We start from the raw sequence: 16861 nt of genomic DNA, 5'->3' as shown, positions 1-16861 counted from the left end.
TTTGTTTATTTACATGCCGCACAGTAGGTGGCGGCAACAAAGGTTTAGTTGTGTAAATACGCAAAAAAAAGAAGAATACACTTTTATTTTTTTACATTACACGAGCACGGTTAAGCTACAAAATTAGCTAGTGGTTGTCTCGTCAAGGTGAATCAATACCTGTATATATTAATTATTTGTTGACGGATCTATTTGAAATACACGTAATCAAGTTAGCCTGCAGATTGAAAGCTCATGGCTAGCTGGCTAAAAGTTACGTTAGGTGCTTGCTAGTACTGTAGCTGATGCTAGTTGACTAATCGGCATAGGACATGTACATCATCATGCTTTGTCGGTTTAGAGCCATAACGACATACAAATGCCAGCACTAGTGAAATGTTTTTCAATTACTTGAACCTTGAGATTGTAATCATGTTCTTTATGCAAGTTATATTGTTGATGGTTACAGAATCTCCCTGCTAGCCAGGAAGAGTCAATAGCTCTACTGCCAGTTCAACATTGTCATTGATATATTGTAGCACTAGGTAAAACACTTTATTCAGTCAACTATGCAATATTCAACTAGTTGAATCAGCTGTTGTTATGCTGGGTTAGAACAAAAATATGCACAATTATTTATTCTAGATAAAAGGAGCCATTTCTGCTGTTGTGTTGTGTTTCAGGCACCATGCAGTCGTCCAGGGGGTGGTTTAGTTTTATGGATGACTCTGTTACAGAGACGTTGTCCCAAGCCCTCCAAGGTACAGGGGAACAGCCAGACCGGGAGCCAGACACAGAGATTCTGTTTGGCAATCTACGTGGGAGTGTGGTGGGGCTCCGGTATTACACTGGTGTGGTAAGCTGCTACTGTATCTAACTACGCCAAGGCCTGGCCAAATCAGTTAATTTTATGTCTACGAGTTTGTCCTGATCAGGAGATACCTCTAACTTTAGGTTAACTCTTAAATACATTTCGACACTTACTATACTTTCCCGTGGCATGTGTATGTGTATATGTAGGTGAACAAAAGGGAGATGGTGTCTCTGGTTCGTCAGCCTCAAAACCCACACGACCGTAATGCAGTAATGGTGGCTAACGTCTATGGCAGCCAGGTGGGGCACATCAAACGGGAGCTAGCTGCTTCGTTGGCTAACATTATGGACAACAACTTAGCCAGGATCGACGGGTGAGCGCGTGCAAGGTTGACAGTGCCCATTGGTAATATAAACGTTCCGGAGTTGTGCGTTGTTCGGTGTTTGAAGGTACAGCTGGGTGTTCCTGTGTGTGTTTAGGGTGGTGCCATTCGGAGCGACCAATGTATTCACCATGCCCGTGGTGTTGTCCTTCTGGGGGACAGAGGAAAACAGACATGCAGTGGTCCAGCAGCTTTCTTCACATGGCTTCAAACTGCAAACTGGCTCTTCAGGTACAAACACTCACGCACATTGTGCCAATGCAGCCTCCTGCGTAGGCATTTGTCTCACGCTGTGTGTTTGTGTCAGTTGTTAAAGGGGTCTCAGATGGTCAAGCTCCACCGAGGAAGACTGTCCCACTGACTGCAGAAGAGGTAATTTGCAAACGCTGCTTCCCAAATTGTAACCCTTTGCCTAATTTGAGGTATTACTATTGACCTAGCTTTTGACCTATGCGCATAAAAGTTGTCGTACTGTAGCACATTGATCGGTGTCATTGCCCTGTGGGAGCCCATACGTCTAAATGCATATCAAAATGTCCTGAAAGGGAAAGATGCACATCCATAACATGTAGTATAAACTGATACATCAAGATGCACTATAAAATGACGATTACCTGCAGCTGGTGTGTGTTGTCATATCACTCGGGTTTTTGTCTCCTGCAGTTGAAGAACGCGTTTGACAGTTTGTTTGAAGATCTGATGGAAGATAAGAATGGCGAGAGAGAGGCAGTGAAGGTGAGTGCCTGTGTATGTGTCAGTGATGTGCTTCATTCAAATTATCACTGAGAATTGCCTCAAATGAAATTATAAAATTTTTATTGAAGTAGTATACAGAATATCGATTTGCAAATTGAATGTAGACATTTGGGGCTCTATTGATAGACAAGGGCATTTGCAATGCCCGAGCTGTGGGTTCAATATAGACTTAGGGCCCGATCTGGTTACAGTTTTACCGCCATGCCAGCAAGGTATTTGGACGTCTTGCCAGAAGGACATTGTCTACCCTCATCACCCCCACACACTGACCATAGAACCCAATGCCAATTGGGTGGAGGTGGCGTGTAATTGTTTTGGAGACTTGGTGACACCAGCAGTTGAATGGGAGTCAATTCCCCCCAAAATGTTGAATTGTTTATGATCTGTAGTGTACATGTCCTTGCTTGTGAGACGAAGAAAAGAGATGTGAATGAGACAAGAAAGGTGGTAGAATCGTCAAGTTACGCATGTCTGTGTTTGTGTCTGTGTTTAGGCAGTGTGTACTCCTCTGCTACCCCACCAGAAGCAGGCTCTGAGTTGGATGTGTGTGTGTGAGAACAGCGTTGCCCTGCCCCCATTCTGGGAGGATAAGGGGGGGCTGTTCTATAACACACTGACATACTCCTCTGTTAGAGAGAGACCGCAGAGGGTCCGTGGGGGCATACTGGCTGACGACATGGGACTGGTGAGATGCACCCATTTAGTTTACAGGACATTAACACACACTGAAAAGTTTTCTGTACATTAACTAACACATTGAAACCTTTTCAGTACACTAACACATATAAACATGTTTGGAACCGAATATTATCTGTGAAAGAGCCATTTCGATAGTCTTTGATTTGGATACTGCTTTTTCCCCTTTCTATTAGAAACTGCAGCATATGCAAAACCGTTCAAATGATTTAGAACACCCCCGTTTTTAAATTGAAATTTAAGCCATTTAAGTCCCATGAATAACCTCAATTATTACTGACACACATTACTAATTGTTTACAGGACACTAACACATACTACTGATTGTTTACAGGACACTAACACACATTACTGACTGTTTACAGGACACAAACACACATTACGGATTGTTTGCAGGACACAAACACGCATTTCTGACTGTTTACAGGACACTAACACACATTGCTGACTGTTTACAGGACACTAACACACATTACTGAATGTTTATAGGACACTAACACACATTTCTGACTGTTTACAGGACAATAACACGCATTGCTGACTGTTTACAGGACACTAACACACATTACTGACTGTTTACAGGACACTGACACACATTGCTGACTGTTTACAGGACAATAACACACATTGCTGACTGTTTACAGGACACTAACACGCATTATTGAATGTTTATAGGACACTAACACACTTTACTGACTGTTTACAGGACACAAACACACATTACTGACTGTTTACAGGACACAAACATGACTAAATGTTTACAAGACACAAACACGCATTATTGAATGTTTATAGGACACTAACACACTTTACTGACTGTTTACAGGACACAAACACACATTACTGACTGTTTACAGGACACTAACATGACTAAATATTTACAAGACACAAACACACATTACTCAATGTTTACAGGACTCTAACACGCATTACTGACTGTTTACAGGACACTAACACGCATTACTGACTGTTTACAGGACACTAACACGCATTACTGACTGTTTACAGGACACTAACACGCATTATTGAATGTTTATAGGACACTAACACGCATTACTGACTGTTTACAGGACACTAACACGCATTACTGACTGTTTACAGGACACTAACACGCATTACTGACTGTTTACAGGACACTAACACACATTACGGATTGTTTACAGGACACAAACATGCATTTCTGACTGTTTACAGGACACTAACACACATTGCTGACTGTTTACAGGACACAAACACACATTACTGACTGTTTACAGGACACAAACATGACTAAATGTTTACAAGACACAAACACGCATTATTGAATGTTTATAGGACACTAACACACTTTACTGACTGTTTACAGGACACAAACACACATTACTGACTGTTTACAGGACACAAACATGACTAAATGTTTACAAGACACAAACACACATTACTCAATGTTTACAGGACTCTAACACGCATTACTGACTGTTTACAGGACACTAACACGCATTACTGACTGTTTACAGGACACTAACACGCATTACTGACTGTTTACAGGACACTAACACGCATTATTGAATGTTTATAGGACACTAACACGCATTACTGACTGTTTACAGGACACTAACACGCATTACTGACTGTTTACAGGACACTAACACGCATTACTGACTGTTTACAGGACACAAACACACATTACGGATTGTTTACAGGACACAAACATGCATTTCTGACTGTTTACAGGACACTAACACACATTGCTGACTGTTTACAGGACACAAACACACATTACTGACTGTTTACAGGACACAAACATGACTAAATGTTTACAAGACACAAACACACATTACTCAATGTTTATAGGACACTAACACACATTACTGACTGTTTACAGGACACTAACACGCATTACTGACTGTTTACAGGACACTAACACGCATTACTGACTGTTTACAGGACACTAACACGCATTACTGACTGTTTACAGGACACTAACACGCATTACTGACTGTTTACAGGACACAAACACACATTACGGATTGTTTACAGGACACAAACACGCATTTCTGACTGTTTACAGGACACTAACACACATTGCTGACTGTTTACAGGACACAAACACACATTACTGACTGTTTACAGGACACAAACATGACTAAATGTTTACAAGACACAAACACACATTACTGACTGTTTATAGGACACTTACACGCATTACTGACTGTTTACAGGACACTAACACGCATTACTGACTGTTTACAGGACACTAACACGCATTATTGAATGTTTATAGGACACTAACACACTTTACTGACTGTTTACAGGACACAAACACACATTACTGACTGTTTACAGGACACAAACATGACTAAATGTTTACAAGACACAAACACACATTACTCAATGTTTACAGGACACTAACACGCATTACTGACTGTTTACAGGACACTAACACGCATTACGGACTGTTTACAGGACACTAACACGCATTACTGACTGTTTACAGGACACTAACACGCATTACTGACTGTTTACAGGACACAAACACGCATTACGGATTGTTTACAGGACACAAACACGCATTTCTGACTGTTTACAGGACACTAACACACATTGCTGACTGTTTACAGGACACAAACACACATTACTGACTGTTTACAGGACACAAACATGACTAAATGTTTACAAGACACAAACACACATTACTCAATGTTTATAGGACACTAACACGCATTACTGACTGTTTACAGGACACTAACACGCATTACTGACTGTTTACAGGACACTAACACGCATTATTGAATGTTTATAGGACACTAACACACTTTACTGACTGTTTACAGGACACAAACACACATTACTGACTGTTTACAGGACACAAACATGACTAAATGTTTACAAGACACAAACACGCATTATTGAATGTTTATAGGACACTAACACACTTTACTGACTGTTTACAGGACACAAACACACATTACTGACTGTTTACAGGACACAAACATGACTAAATGTTTACAAGACACAAACACACATTACTCAATGTTTACAGGACACTAACACGCATTACTGACTGTTTACAGGAGACTAACACGCATTACTGACTGTTTACAGGACACTAACACGCATTATTGAATGTTTATAGGACACTAACACACTTTACTGACTGTTTACAGGACACAAACACACATTACTGACTGTTTACAGGACACAAACATGACTAAATGTTTACAAGACACAAACACACATTACTCAATGTTTATAGGACACTAACACGCATTACTCAATGTTTACAGGACACTAACACGCATTACTGACTGTTTACAGGACACTAACATGCATTACTGACTGTTTACAGGACACTAACACGCATTACTGACTGTTTACAGGACACTAACACGCATTACTGACTGTTTACAGGACACTAACACGCATTACTGACTGTTTACAGGACACTAACACGCATTACTGACTGTTTACAGGACACTAACACGCATTACTGACTGTTTACAGGACAATAACACACATTACTGACTGTTTATAGGACACTTACACGCATTGCTGACTGTTTATAGGACACTTACACGCATTGCTGACTGTTTATAGGACACTAACACACATTACTGACTGGTTTATTGGACACTAACACCCATTACTGTAGGTTTATAGGACTCTAGCACACATTACTCACTGTTTACAGGACACTAGCGCACACACACACATTTTTCTCCATCCTCACTGAGGTTTGTGTTTTCAGGGGAAAACATTAACCACCATTGCTCTGATACTTTCCAACTTCCACAACGGAAAACCTCTGCCTCTGGAGAAGTGTGCGCCTCGGGTTAGTATTCTTATCTGATTTTCATTCCGAACCTCTGATAGGTGAAATGATTGGACAGTTTCCCAATCCTGTCCTCAAATGAACGTGTGGCTTTTTGATTTAGATGCGCCAAACTGGGATGAGGTCACTTGTAAGCTAGCTAGCTAGCACACATAATGGGGGCTTGAATTTTAGCTGACAGTTTGTTTCAAGTGTGCTTGTTCTGATTAGCTGTCATGAATGGCAGTGTGGAGACTTTGTGAATGGATGTGTGACTGCCATGTCAGTGACCAGTCTTTGTCTCTGCAGCGTACCTGTTCTCCTGAGACAAAGACCTCTGCTACTCCAAGGAAACACTCACTCCCTGGAGGTGACACCATCATATGTTCTCTCTCTTTAAGCTCAAATTAAAGGGCTTTATTGGCATATTGTTGGCATAATAGTTATTGGGAAATTGTTATTTAGATAAAACAAAACAATGGACATTTCAAAATAAAGCTCCACTTGCTGCACTTCTCCCATATTTCAGCGAACCGATACTTTAGTTCAGGTTTTTCTTTCATTATCTTTTTAATGTCTGTATGAGCTCTGTCTTGTTGATGGACTTGGCTTTTTTCTTTCAGGGATGAAGGGAGAGGGGGATGAGGAATTGGTGGCTTCTGCTGGTCCCTCCCCTTGTAAAAGGTGAGTTAGTGTTCATGTCACCTCAGGTTGGTGTCAGGACTGTTTGTTATCACCTCAGGTTGGTGTCAGGACTATGTGTGTTATCACCTCAGGTTGGTGTCAGGACTGTGTGTTATCACCTCAGGTTGGTGTCAGGACTATGTGTGTTATCACCTCAGGTTGGTGTCAGGACTGTGTGTTATCACCTCAGGTTGGTGTCAGGACTATGTGTGTTATCACCTCAGGTTGGTGTCAGGACTGTGTGTGTTATCACCTCAGGTTGGTGTCAGGACTGTGTGTGTTATCACCTCAGGTTGGTGGCAGGACTGTGTTTTATCACCTGAGGTGTGTGTGTTTCAGAGCAGGTGGGCCTAGATCCCAGGTGGAGGATGGGGATTGGCTGCCTGAAAAGAAAGGTAAAGATTAATTTAAACTATTCAGTCCAGCTGTCCTGCTGCCATGTGCAGACCACAGACCCACACAGCTGACGTGGTATCTGTATCTTTTTCACCACACAGGGAGGGGAAAGAAAGCGGGAAGCAAAGGAAAGACCACCAGGACAGAGAAAGGTAACTCACCGCGCGTGTTGGTTGCTTTGACTAAGCTGATGTGTTTGCGCGGTGATTGATTGGTCAGATTTACAGTAACATCCCACCTATTCTTTTACCTGCTCAGACCATAAGTCGGATGTCCCCTAAGGCTTTGCATTGGACTGTGTGTGTGTGTGTGTGTGTGTGTGTGTGTGTGTATGTAGGGGCTGCTATGTTGGAGGAAGACACAGGCTTCGCGGCAGCGCTAACTGGGCCACCGCGGGGAGGTCCTGAGAAGAAGAGGACCGGTGGGTTTTCTGCAGTGTTCCAATCTCAGACAAACTGACTGTATTCCCAGGCTGAGAGTGTGTGAAAACAGCCCCGGGAACATGCCTGCCTTTCTCTGCCTGTGTACGTGTGTTTGTGTAGGCAAAAGGGCAGGGTCTGAGGTCGGAGCAGCCATAGCGGCCCCCTCCCCGAGTCCCGACGACACGGCGGCCACCACCACTCTCATTATCTGCCCATTGTCCGTGCTCAGCAACTGGCTGGTGAGGCCTCGTCCACGGTCTGCCCAATTCACATCGTCTGGCCAAACACGCGCACAGACTGCACACACACACTCAAACATCCGGCCTGTGTTTCAGGACCAATTGGAGCAGCATGTGCGACCCGACGTGAGGCTGAATGTTTATCTGTACTACGGCCCGGAACGCAACAGGGACCCGCGCTTCCTGTCCACACAGCACGTGGTCCTCACTACATACAACGTGATGACTGCTGATTACTCGGTGTGTGTGTGTGAGATATATATATCTGTAACGGCATCTTGGCTACCTATATGGCATCTCGGCTACTCGGTAGGGCATCTCGGCTACTCGATAGGGCATCGCGGCTAAAAAACTCATTTTCTCTATTAACCTGACTCACAAAACTAAATTGATGTTAATAGATATTTTAGAACATTCTGTGAGATGGTATTTGAAGTGGAGAGGACAAAAACATACCTTTATGGCTGTTAGAACCATGTCTTCCAATAGGGTCATTACCATAAATAACCCTGACTAGAAAAAACAGGCAATGCTGCAAAAACAACAGTTGGCAACATTTGGAAGTAACGGCAAAAGTAGCTTACCTTTAACCTGTTCAATACCCAAGATAATGCAACAAATCTACAAATTCGTTACATGGGAGTATTAAATTCAGCAACATCACACAAATATCTATAGATTGGAACCAGATCAGACAATATTACGGAGGAATTCTTTAGTTATAGATCCTCAAAATTAACCTGCAAAGCATTCAATTCATCCTTATGGAACGACCCCTGAGCCCTGTGTAAAATATGAAAGCTTTGGACTTGAGATTATTGCTTAGAATATGTCACCTGGAAACTAGTTTTGAAGGAGTTGCTGAAGTAGCTTGTCTGTATCTTTATCTAAGGCCAAGATATGGCCATAAATCTATAAAACTATTGTCAAAATCGGCATACAATTTTGACTGTTTGTGACTGCACTTAACATGCAACCATACCAAAATAACAATAGGTAACATTTTGGGAGGATTTAATCTAGCAACTCCACACTGTTATCTGTAGGTTGGAACCAGATCAGACAATTCTACTGTGGAATTCTTTAGTTATTGATCCTGAAAAGTAACCCGCAAAGCATTCAATTCATCCTCATGGAACGACCCCTGACCCCTGTGTAAAATATGAACATGCAACATATTCTAAGCAATAGTCTCAACTCCCAAGCTTCCATATCTTGGCATTAAATAAAGATACAGGCAAGCTATTTCTGCAACTCCTTCAGACTTAGGCCCGAGTTGACATATCCAAAGCACCAGTCTCAATCGTTAAGCTTTCATATTTTTCAAAGAGGTCAAGGGTCGTTCCGTAAGGATAAATTGTGCATTTAAATGCGTATATAGATACAAGGGTGTAGTTGACAATTTAAAAGTTCCAAACTGTTATCTATTGTTATTTTGGTATGGTTGCATGTTTAATGCGGTCTCAGCTAGTCATCATAGTTATCAAGATGTATATACAATCTAATGACGTTTTAGCTTAGCCACTTCATCCATTTCTTCAGACATAGCCCGCTGTTGACATATCCAAAGCACCAGTCTCAACTGTTAAGCTTTCATATTTTTCAGAGGTCAGGGGTTGTTCAATTTGACAATTTAGATGGTAATTTGTAGGATCAGTAACATCAAAATTCCACAGTAATATTGACTCATACTGTAATATCTTGTAGATACAAGTGTGTAGTAAATAGGATACCAGGTTGGAAATGTTACCTATTGTTGTTTTTGCTGCATTGTCTGCTTTGTGCATTTAGGGACATTTATGGTGTGTTTTAAGAGAGGTCCTTTTGGGTTGTGAAGGTATGATTATCTGAGAACATTAAAATGATGTTGTTTACATTTACACTTCTCATGCTATGTCATAGCATGTTCTAAATGTTCTATCAATATACAGCTGGAAAAATAGAGTTAAGATATTGTTTTAGATCATTTTGTGAAATAGAGTTGGGGTTAGAATTTAGAGAGGTCTCAAAGAGGCCCTATTGGGATGTAAACAGATGATTATCAGACAATAAAACTTAAAAGGTTTCCATTCACACTTTACATTGTGTATAATAACAAATTCTACCCCAAACATTAAACCTAATTTAGAGAAAAATGTTGACATAGTTTTAGTTAATTTTGTAAAACAGCATTAGGGTTATGGTCTCCAAGATGCCCTATTTTCCTAAATGTAGTTATTTCTACTATATTTTTCATAATATAACAAATATCTACAGTTGTTTGTAATGAATATGGATTGTATCTATTAATTTCCTATAATAAGTTAAACAATTCACACAACAGATGAAGTGTTATAATAAAATGATCAGTATTATTGGTCCATCTGATAGGGCCTCTGTGCTACCTACAACTTATAGTTTGAAATGATCATAAATCCCAAAATAAATGACATAACATTGTAAGACTGCATGCAACTAACGGGAGAGTTCTAAGGAACATGCTGGCAAAGTTAGAAATGTCTGACAGCACCAGATTATTTACCCCCGTTTGAGACAATAACAAATTACCATGGAGAATGAGAGAGAACCATCTTATTACTAGCTACCTAGTTATGATCCCTCAAAGACTGAAAAAATTCTCTATTTTTTTAGGTATTGCTACAAGATAGGGCCTCTAGGCTACCTGTCTCCAGTGTTTTCATAATTAAATGTAACATTTTACAGATTATAACAAAATGTACTGTTTGTAGCATAGAAAATGGGAAAGGACAGTGACAGCCGTGTTAATTTATGGGAAAAAATGAGCAAGAGAGAGAGAGAGTGTTAGTTTGTGCGCTGATTTGGCATCAGTGAACTCGCTCAGGGCAGTGGGGGTCTTCCTCACTTTTGTCTCTCTGTTTGCCAGTCTCAGGGCAGTGGGGGTCTTCCTCACTTTTGTCTCTCTGTTTGCCAGTCTCAGGGCAGTGGGGGTCTTCCTCACTTTTGTCTCTCTGTTTGCCAGTCTCAGGGCAGTGGGGGTCTTCTTCACTTTTGTCTCTCTGTTTGCCAGTCTCAGGGCAGTGGGGGTCTTCCTCACTTTTGTCTCTCTGTTTGCCAGTCTCAGGGCAGTGGGGGTCTTCTTCACTTTTGTCTCTCTGTTTGCCAGTCTCAGGGCAGTGGGGGTCTTCTTCACTTTTGTCTCTCTGTTTGCCAGTCTCAGGGCAGTGGGGGTCTTCTTCACTTTTGTCTCTCTGTTTGCCAGTCTCAGGGCAGTGGGGGTCTTCCTCACTTTTGTCTCTCTGTTTGCCAGTCTCAGGGCAGTGGGGGTCTTCTTCACTTTTGTCTCTCTGTTTGCCAGTCTCAGGGCAGTGGGGGTCTTCTTCACTTTTGTCTCTCTGTTTGCCAGTCTCAGGGCAGTGGGGGTCTTCTTCACTTTTGTCTCTCTGTTTGCCAGTCTCAGGGCAGTGGGGGTCTTCTTCACTGTTGTCTCTCTGTTTGCCAGTCTCAGGGCAGTGGGGGTCCTCTTCACTCAGTGACCTGGCTCAGAGTAGTCCTGGACGAGGGCCACGTGATCAGAAACCCCAATGCCCAGCAGAGTAAGGCCGTGCTCGATCTCAACGCACACAGACGCTGGATTCTCTCAGGTACTCAACACACACACTGGCGGAGGGAGTCGTCTCACAGTTTGACAGCATCTAATCCATTAGGTTATTATGAACCCATTAAATGATGGGCTATGAGCTCTATATACACCTAAAACAAGTGATATCAATAAGGAATAACAATCATGTTAGACCTCCAGGGATCTGATTCTGGACCTATTAGGGAACTGGGTGAGAGAGTTTGCCATGGCAACTGGGAAGCAATAATAAAACTAAATAAAATCCTAGCTCCTCCCTGAACCTTTCCATCTTTTTTCCCCGGTTCCTCTCTGAGAACAGTCCAAGCCGTTTGCCATGTTCAGGTTGTGTTGTGTAGTTATCAGTTTGTTTGGAGAAACAAGACTTAATCAATCTGGCAAGGCCAGGATAAATAACCACCATCAAGCCTGAGAGCTAATTATCCCCTGGCGTGTTTCCCCTCATGGCCAGCAGATGTAGCCAGTGAGCGGGTAAACTGGCCCTCATGGTCCATGTATTATTAAAAAAAGCACTAGACATGTTTTGTATCACTTGAGTTGCTTAAATATGACTAGGGAAGAAATATTACCTGTGATATGTATGTTTATATGTGTCAGTATGAATGCACTGCTCCCATTTTATCCAACAGGCAGCATCCTCTTTAAACAAGCCCAAGATGTCAAAGAACTGGCCTGGCCACCCAGGTGTTCCAGATGGTTACAATTCTGTTGAAATTTCTCTAGCCGATTTGTCATGTCGTTTCATCTCCACTGGCTGATTGGGCTGGGTAGATGTGCATTGAGTTTGTTATTGGCCTGGTGGTCAGACTGAGTCCCTACACACACACACAAACACACACACACACCTTCTCCACCTGGTGTTGAACATGGTATGCATACGGGCAGACTCTCATTCAGACGATTGGCCGGTTGGAGAACTCATCATTTGTGTGTGTGTGCACGTGTTTCCAGGCACTCCCATCCAGAACAGCCTGAAAGATCTATGGATGCTGGTGGCGTTCTTGCGCCTGAAGCCGTTCGACGTGAGAGAGTGGTGGAACAGAGTCATTCAGAGACCGGTCACCGTGGGAGACAAGACTGGCCTAGGGTCCGCACACCACACACACAGCTGTCCTTCAACTGGTCATGCTGCACTGTACAGCCGTGTGGTTTCCAGAGCGCTCCCAGTAAGGCAGCAACAAATAATTTTGACTGGAGCGTGTCTGTTTCTCCAGTAACCTCCAGGCTCTGGTGAGGTGTATCACCCTGCGTCGGACCAAGACCAGCCGTGTGGGAGGACGGCCTCTGGTCTCTCTTCCCAAGAGGAGCTTCAATATAGAGGAGGTGGAGCTGACCACGAGAGAGAGGGAGGAGTACGAGCTGGCACGAACAGAGGGACGTGCCACCATCAGCAGGTGTGTGTGTGTGTCTGTGTGTGCGTGCATGCGTGTGTAGGTAGATTTTGCGTGTTTAACAAGCGTGTGCGTGCGTGTGTAGGTATGTTGAGGAGGGCAGCGTCCTCAGGAACTACGCTGACGTTCTGGCCATCCTGGTCAGACTGAGACAGTTCTGCTGCCATCCGGACCTGCTGGGTAGCACCCTTTCACAAACAGGTACACAACGACACGTCGCCTCGAAGCACAAACACATGCCCGCTAATGACTTTTTTGTACGTTCTCTAAGCGTTTCGGTTTGAATTCCTGGCGGCGCCGTAACGAACCCCTCTAACTCCGCCTACAGGAGTGGTAACCGCGACTCCCGCTGAGCTGAGGGAGCGTCTGATTGAGAGGCTGAGACTGGTGCTGGGCAGCGGTTCTGATGAGGAGTGCCCCGTGTGTCTGAGCTCGGTCCGTCTGGCGGTCATCACCCACTGTGCACACGTCTACTGCCGGCCGTGCATCGCTGAGGTCCTACGCACGGAGCAGGTTAGCCGGCCACACACACACATCTCTCTCTGGCTGCACAGAGGCAGGCGCTTGTGGGCTTTTTTTGCGTAACGTGTGTGTGTGTGTGTGTGTGCGTGCGTGCGTGCGTGCGTGTAGGAGCCGGCGCGGTGCCCCCTTTGCAGAGGCCCGATCAAGGCCAGTGAGCTGGTGGAGTTCCCTCAGGAGGTGGAAGAGGAGGCCGGGGGCTACCCTTCAGAGAACTGGAGGAGCAGCTCTAAGGTAGATGGAACACACTGTTGGATGGTAACAGCATTTCACTCAGTTTGTAAGGTTAAACAAAATACTCAGTATTTCAAATATTTGTTGTGTTTAGTTGTACATATCCCTAGCCTATCTTTGGTGATGCATTGAAAGATTCATTTTTGGAAACCCGCTCTTCCGGAAACTTTGTCCTTTGGTTGTCTGTTTGTCTGTTGACATTGATTCACATGCTTGGTGGAATGTGCTATGACTAGACTGATCCAAGCTGGGGAGTGGCCCTGGGAAGAGATTCTCCCACAGACACCTTGGTTATTTAGCTGAAGGCTGTTACCATGGTAACCTACTGCCCTTAAAGGGCCAGCATGACATTTGTATGTCCGTGTAAGCAGAGCCAGCCTAGAAGAGCAAATGTCTCTTAGTGAGTGAGTCCGTCCGTCTATCTCTGACTGACTGACTGACTATCCCTTGTTAAATAGCGTAGTGGTTAAAGACACAGCCTTTCACGTGGGCGACCTGGGTTCGACTCTCCAGGGGGCAGCCACGATCAATACTTTCTATTGCGGGCCGGTTGAACTAGGCTTGCCTGGTTTCTTGTTTTTAAGAATTAGCTTGCATATTTATGGATATCAAGCCATGCTGCTTTGAATTTAGTTCTTGTTTGGTAATCAGTGTAGTCATCAGTTCTTTTTAATTGTGTTTGGGGACAAGCTGTAAAAAAAATGAATGGCTCGTAGTTTTTAAATCTCAGTGGCTGGTGGACAAAACAGTAAGCTTGAGGCCCTAGTTATAAGAAATGTTTCAGCTATTGTTACACATGCCCTTTAAACAAAGTGTGTGTGTGTGTGTGTATGTATGTGTTTGTAGGTAGATGCTTTAATGTCCAGCTTGCTCAGACTGCGCTGTGAGGACAGCAGCATTAAAAGCCTGGTTGTCTCTCAGTTCACACGCTTCCTCAGTCTACTGGAGGTCCCACTCAGGTAACACACAGAACACATTTCAAATATTTTATCAGGACCGTTCTCTGTCTCTCCCTCTCTTTCCTGTCTGTCTCTCTCCTCTTCCCTCTCTGAGACCTGTGTCTCTCCTTTTGTCTCTGTACTCATTTATTCAAATACTATACATGTATTTCTGTCTTTTAACTTTTCTCTTGGTCTGTCTCTAGGGAGGAGGGTTTTAGGTTTGTGCGTCTGGATGGTACTATGAGTCAGAGGAGGAGGGCTCAGGTCATCCAGGAGTTTCAGAGCCACTCCCCTGGCAGTCCATTAGTCATGCTGCTGTCACTCAAAGCTGGAGGGGTGGGGCTAAACCTAACAGCTGCCTCACACGTTTTCCTCATGGACCCAGTGAGTGGTGAAAAGGGAAGTGAAACACTTCCTTTTCATAGAGAAAAAATCTTGAATGTTGGTTGAGTGTTGCATTAATGTAACATTGGCAGTAGTACCAGGGTGTTTTGGAAACGGACTGTTTTAAGATTCCTTAATCCTGGGGGGTTTCCAACAGGTTAAATGTTGGAATATTTGGTGGGATTTTAAAGTGGTGTTATAAACCTCTATTTTTGCACATTTTTTATTTAATACAGCTATCTCAAGTTGTTTCACAGAGAGTATTTTGCAATATAAGCAATGACACTAATTTAATATATAATGTAAAGATTTTCATATAATCCTCTAAATCCTGTAAATGGGATTAATTGAAATAATAATCGACAAATTAATCCACTTTCCAAATAGCTGTTTGTGGCAGCCCTGATCAAAGCTTTGTCTCCCCAATGCATTCAAGTACAGAACAGAGACTCTCAAACCGCGATACATACCACACAGTGGGTTAGGTGTAATGTTGCACCCTAGTGTCATCTGTTTAGCAGTCTATTATTTCTTCACAACATACTGAGCCTGTGTGTGTGTGTGTGTGTGTGTGTGTGTGTGTGTGTGTGTGTACACGTGCGTGCCTCCCAGGCCTGGAATCCAGCAGTAGAGGACCAGTGTGTGGACCGCTGTCACCGCCTTGGCCAGACGAGAGACGTTGTCATCACTAAGGTCAGAGGGCAATGGGGGTTGTGAGTCATTTTTTTAGTTTTGTTATGTGGTTTATAATGGAGGAAGGTGAGGAAGAAGCAGTGTGTTTATAAAACTATTTATTGTGCCTGTAGTTCATAGTGAAGGACTCTGTGGAGGAGAACATGGTGAAGATTCAGAGGCAGAAGCAGGATCTGGTGGAGAAGGCGTTTGGAACCAATCCCAGCAAGAGGAAGACCTCTCGGATAGAGGAGATCCAAGCACTTATGGAGCTATAGACACTGGCACAAAAAGACACTTTGAAAGAGCTCGATGTGACAGTTATGTTGTTATCTTTTACGTTTTATGGGAAATGTTCCCTCTGTTCTGGGATCATAAACACATGCCCATCTTTTAGCGGGGACCAATGATTTTGTGTGAGTTAACTTTCTATGATACACCAGAATATATTGGTTTTCTAAAAAAATTATCATCTAAGTCAATAATTCTGTCTTGAATGAAGAATTAATGTATAATAAAATGACTTAAAATGGAATGTGCAGACCTACAGAATATTCAACAGTATATTCAGATAGCAAGATAGGTGGTATCGAACATTCAAAAAATCGATACAAGGAAATGGAATAAATTTTCTTTTCAGCCCCCCAGAAACTATTTGAACACTTGATGTGACCTTCAGCACAACATGTGTTTTACATTCTTTGTTTAGGGCGCTAGCTCCCAAGCCTATTTTATAGTACCGTTATGTTGTCCCCCTTGTACACAGCTCTGCCCTACACCCACTATGTCCCCATGAGTGTATAGAGTTAATTACCTTGATGTCTTCACATCCATACTGCCAAACTATATACTGTGACAGACTCAAGGATTGTTTACTTAAAAAAATAAAAATAAAATCAGGCAAATGTGCTCCAGGAAAATAAACATCTCCGGTAAAATAATTTGAGCTGTAGACAAACAGGTT

General features: G+C 43.0%; 1 protein-coding gene across 5 annotated transcripts; it reads left to right on the top strand.

Annotated features, from left to right (window-relative positions):
• Window positions 1-16538, top strand: hltf (helicase-like transcription factor). 5 transcript variants are annotated; one of them, XM_029120046.2, is made up of 26 exons: window positions 1-147; window positions 449-524; window positions 663-835; window positions 1000-1166; window positions 1273-1406; window positions 1483-1547; window positions 1839-1910; window positions 2425-2616; window positions 6355-6438; window positions 6727-6787; window positions 7041-7101; window positions 7441-7496; window positions 7599-7649; window positions 7835-7918; window positions 8040-8158; window positions 8255-8398; window positions 11043-11760; window positions 12708-12843; window positions 12971-13150; window positions 13233-13348; window positions 13476-13660; window positions 13778-13900; window positions 14747-14859; window positions 15045-15225; window positions 15838-15918; window positions 16032-16538. In XM_029120046.2, exons 3-26 carry the CDS (start codon window positions 668-670, stop codon window positions 16173-16175), a joined length of 3435 nt encoding a protein of 1144 aa, XP_028975879.2. In that variant the 5' UTR covers window positions 1-147; window positions 449-524; window positions 663-667; the 3' UTR covers window positions 16176-16538. The 5 variants fall into 5 exon arrangements, with proteins under 5 accessions (XP_028975879.2, XP_028975880.2, XP_034147990.1 ...); XM_034292099.1 differs by having other exon boundaries at window positions 3-147; window positions 11625-11760; XM_010888684.4 differs by having other exon boundaries at window positions 4-147; window positions 11619-11760.
• Window positions 16539-16861: the final 323 nt, after the last annotated feature.

This window comes from Esox lucius, chromosome 5 (assembly GCF_011004845.1).
Source record: "Esox lucius isolate fEsoLuc1 chromosome 5, fEsoLuc1.pri, whole genome shotgun sequence".
Classification (NCBI taxonomy): Eukaryota; Metazoa; Chordata; class Actinopteri; order Esociformes; family Esocidae; genus Esox; species Esox lucius.
Note: the sequence above shows the minus strand (reverse complement) of the source record. Positions and strands in the feature narration are given on the sequence as shown.

Bases quoted from the DNA above. Each gene is read 5' to 3' on its own strand.
- hltf (XM_029120047.2), top strand. From the start codon at position 668: ATGCAGTCGTCCAGGGGGTGGTTTAGTTTTATGGATGACTCTGTTACA. The intron at 7,497-7,598 runs GTAAAGATTAAT...TTCACCACACAG, and splicing joins TTGGCTGCCTGAAAAGAAAG to GGAGGGGAAAGAAAGCGGGA. The intron at 8,159-8,254 runs GTGAGGCCTCGT...CCTGTGTTTCAG, and splicing joins CCGTGCTCAGCAACTGGCTG to GACCAATTGGAGCAGCATGT.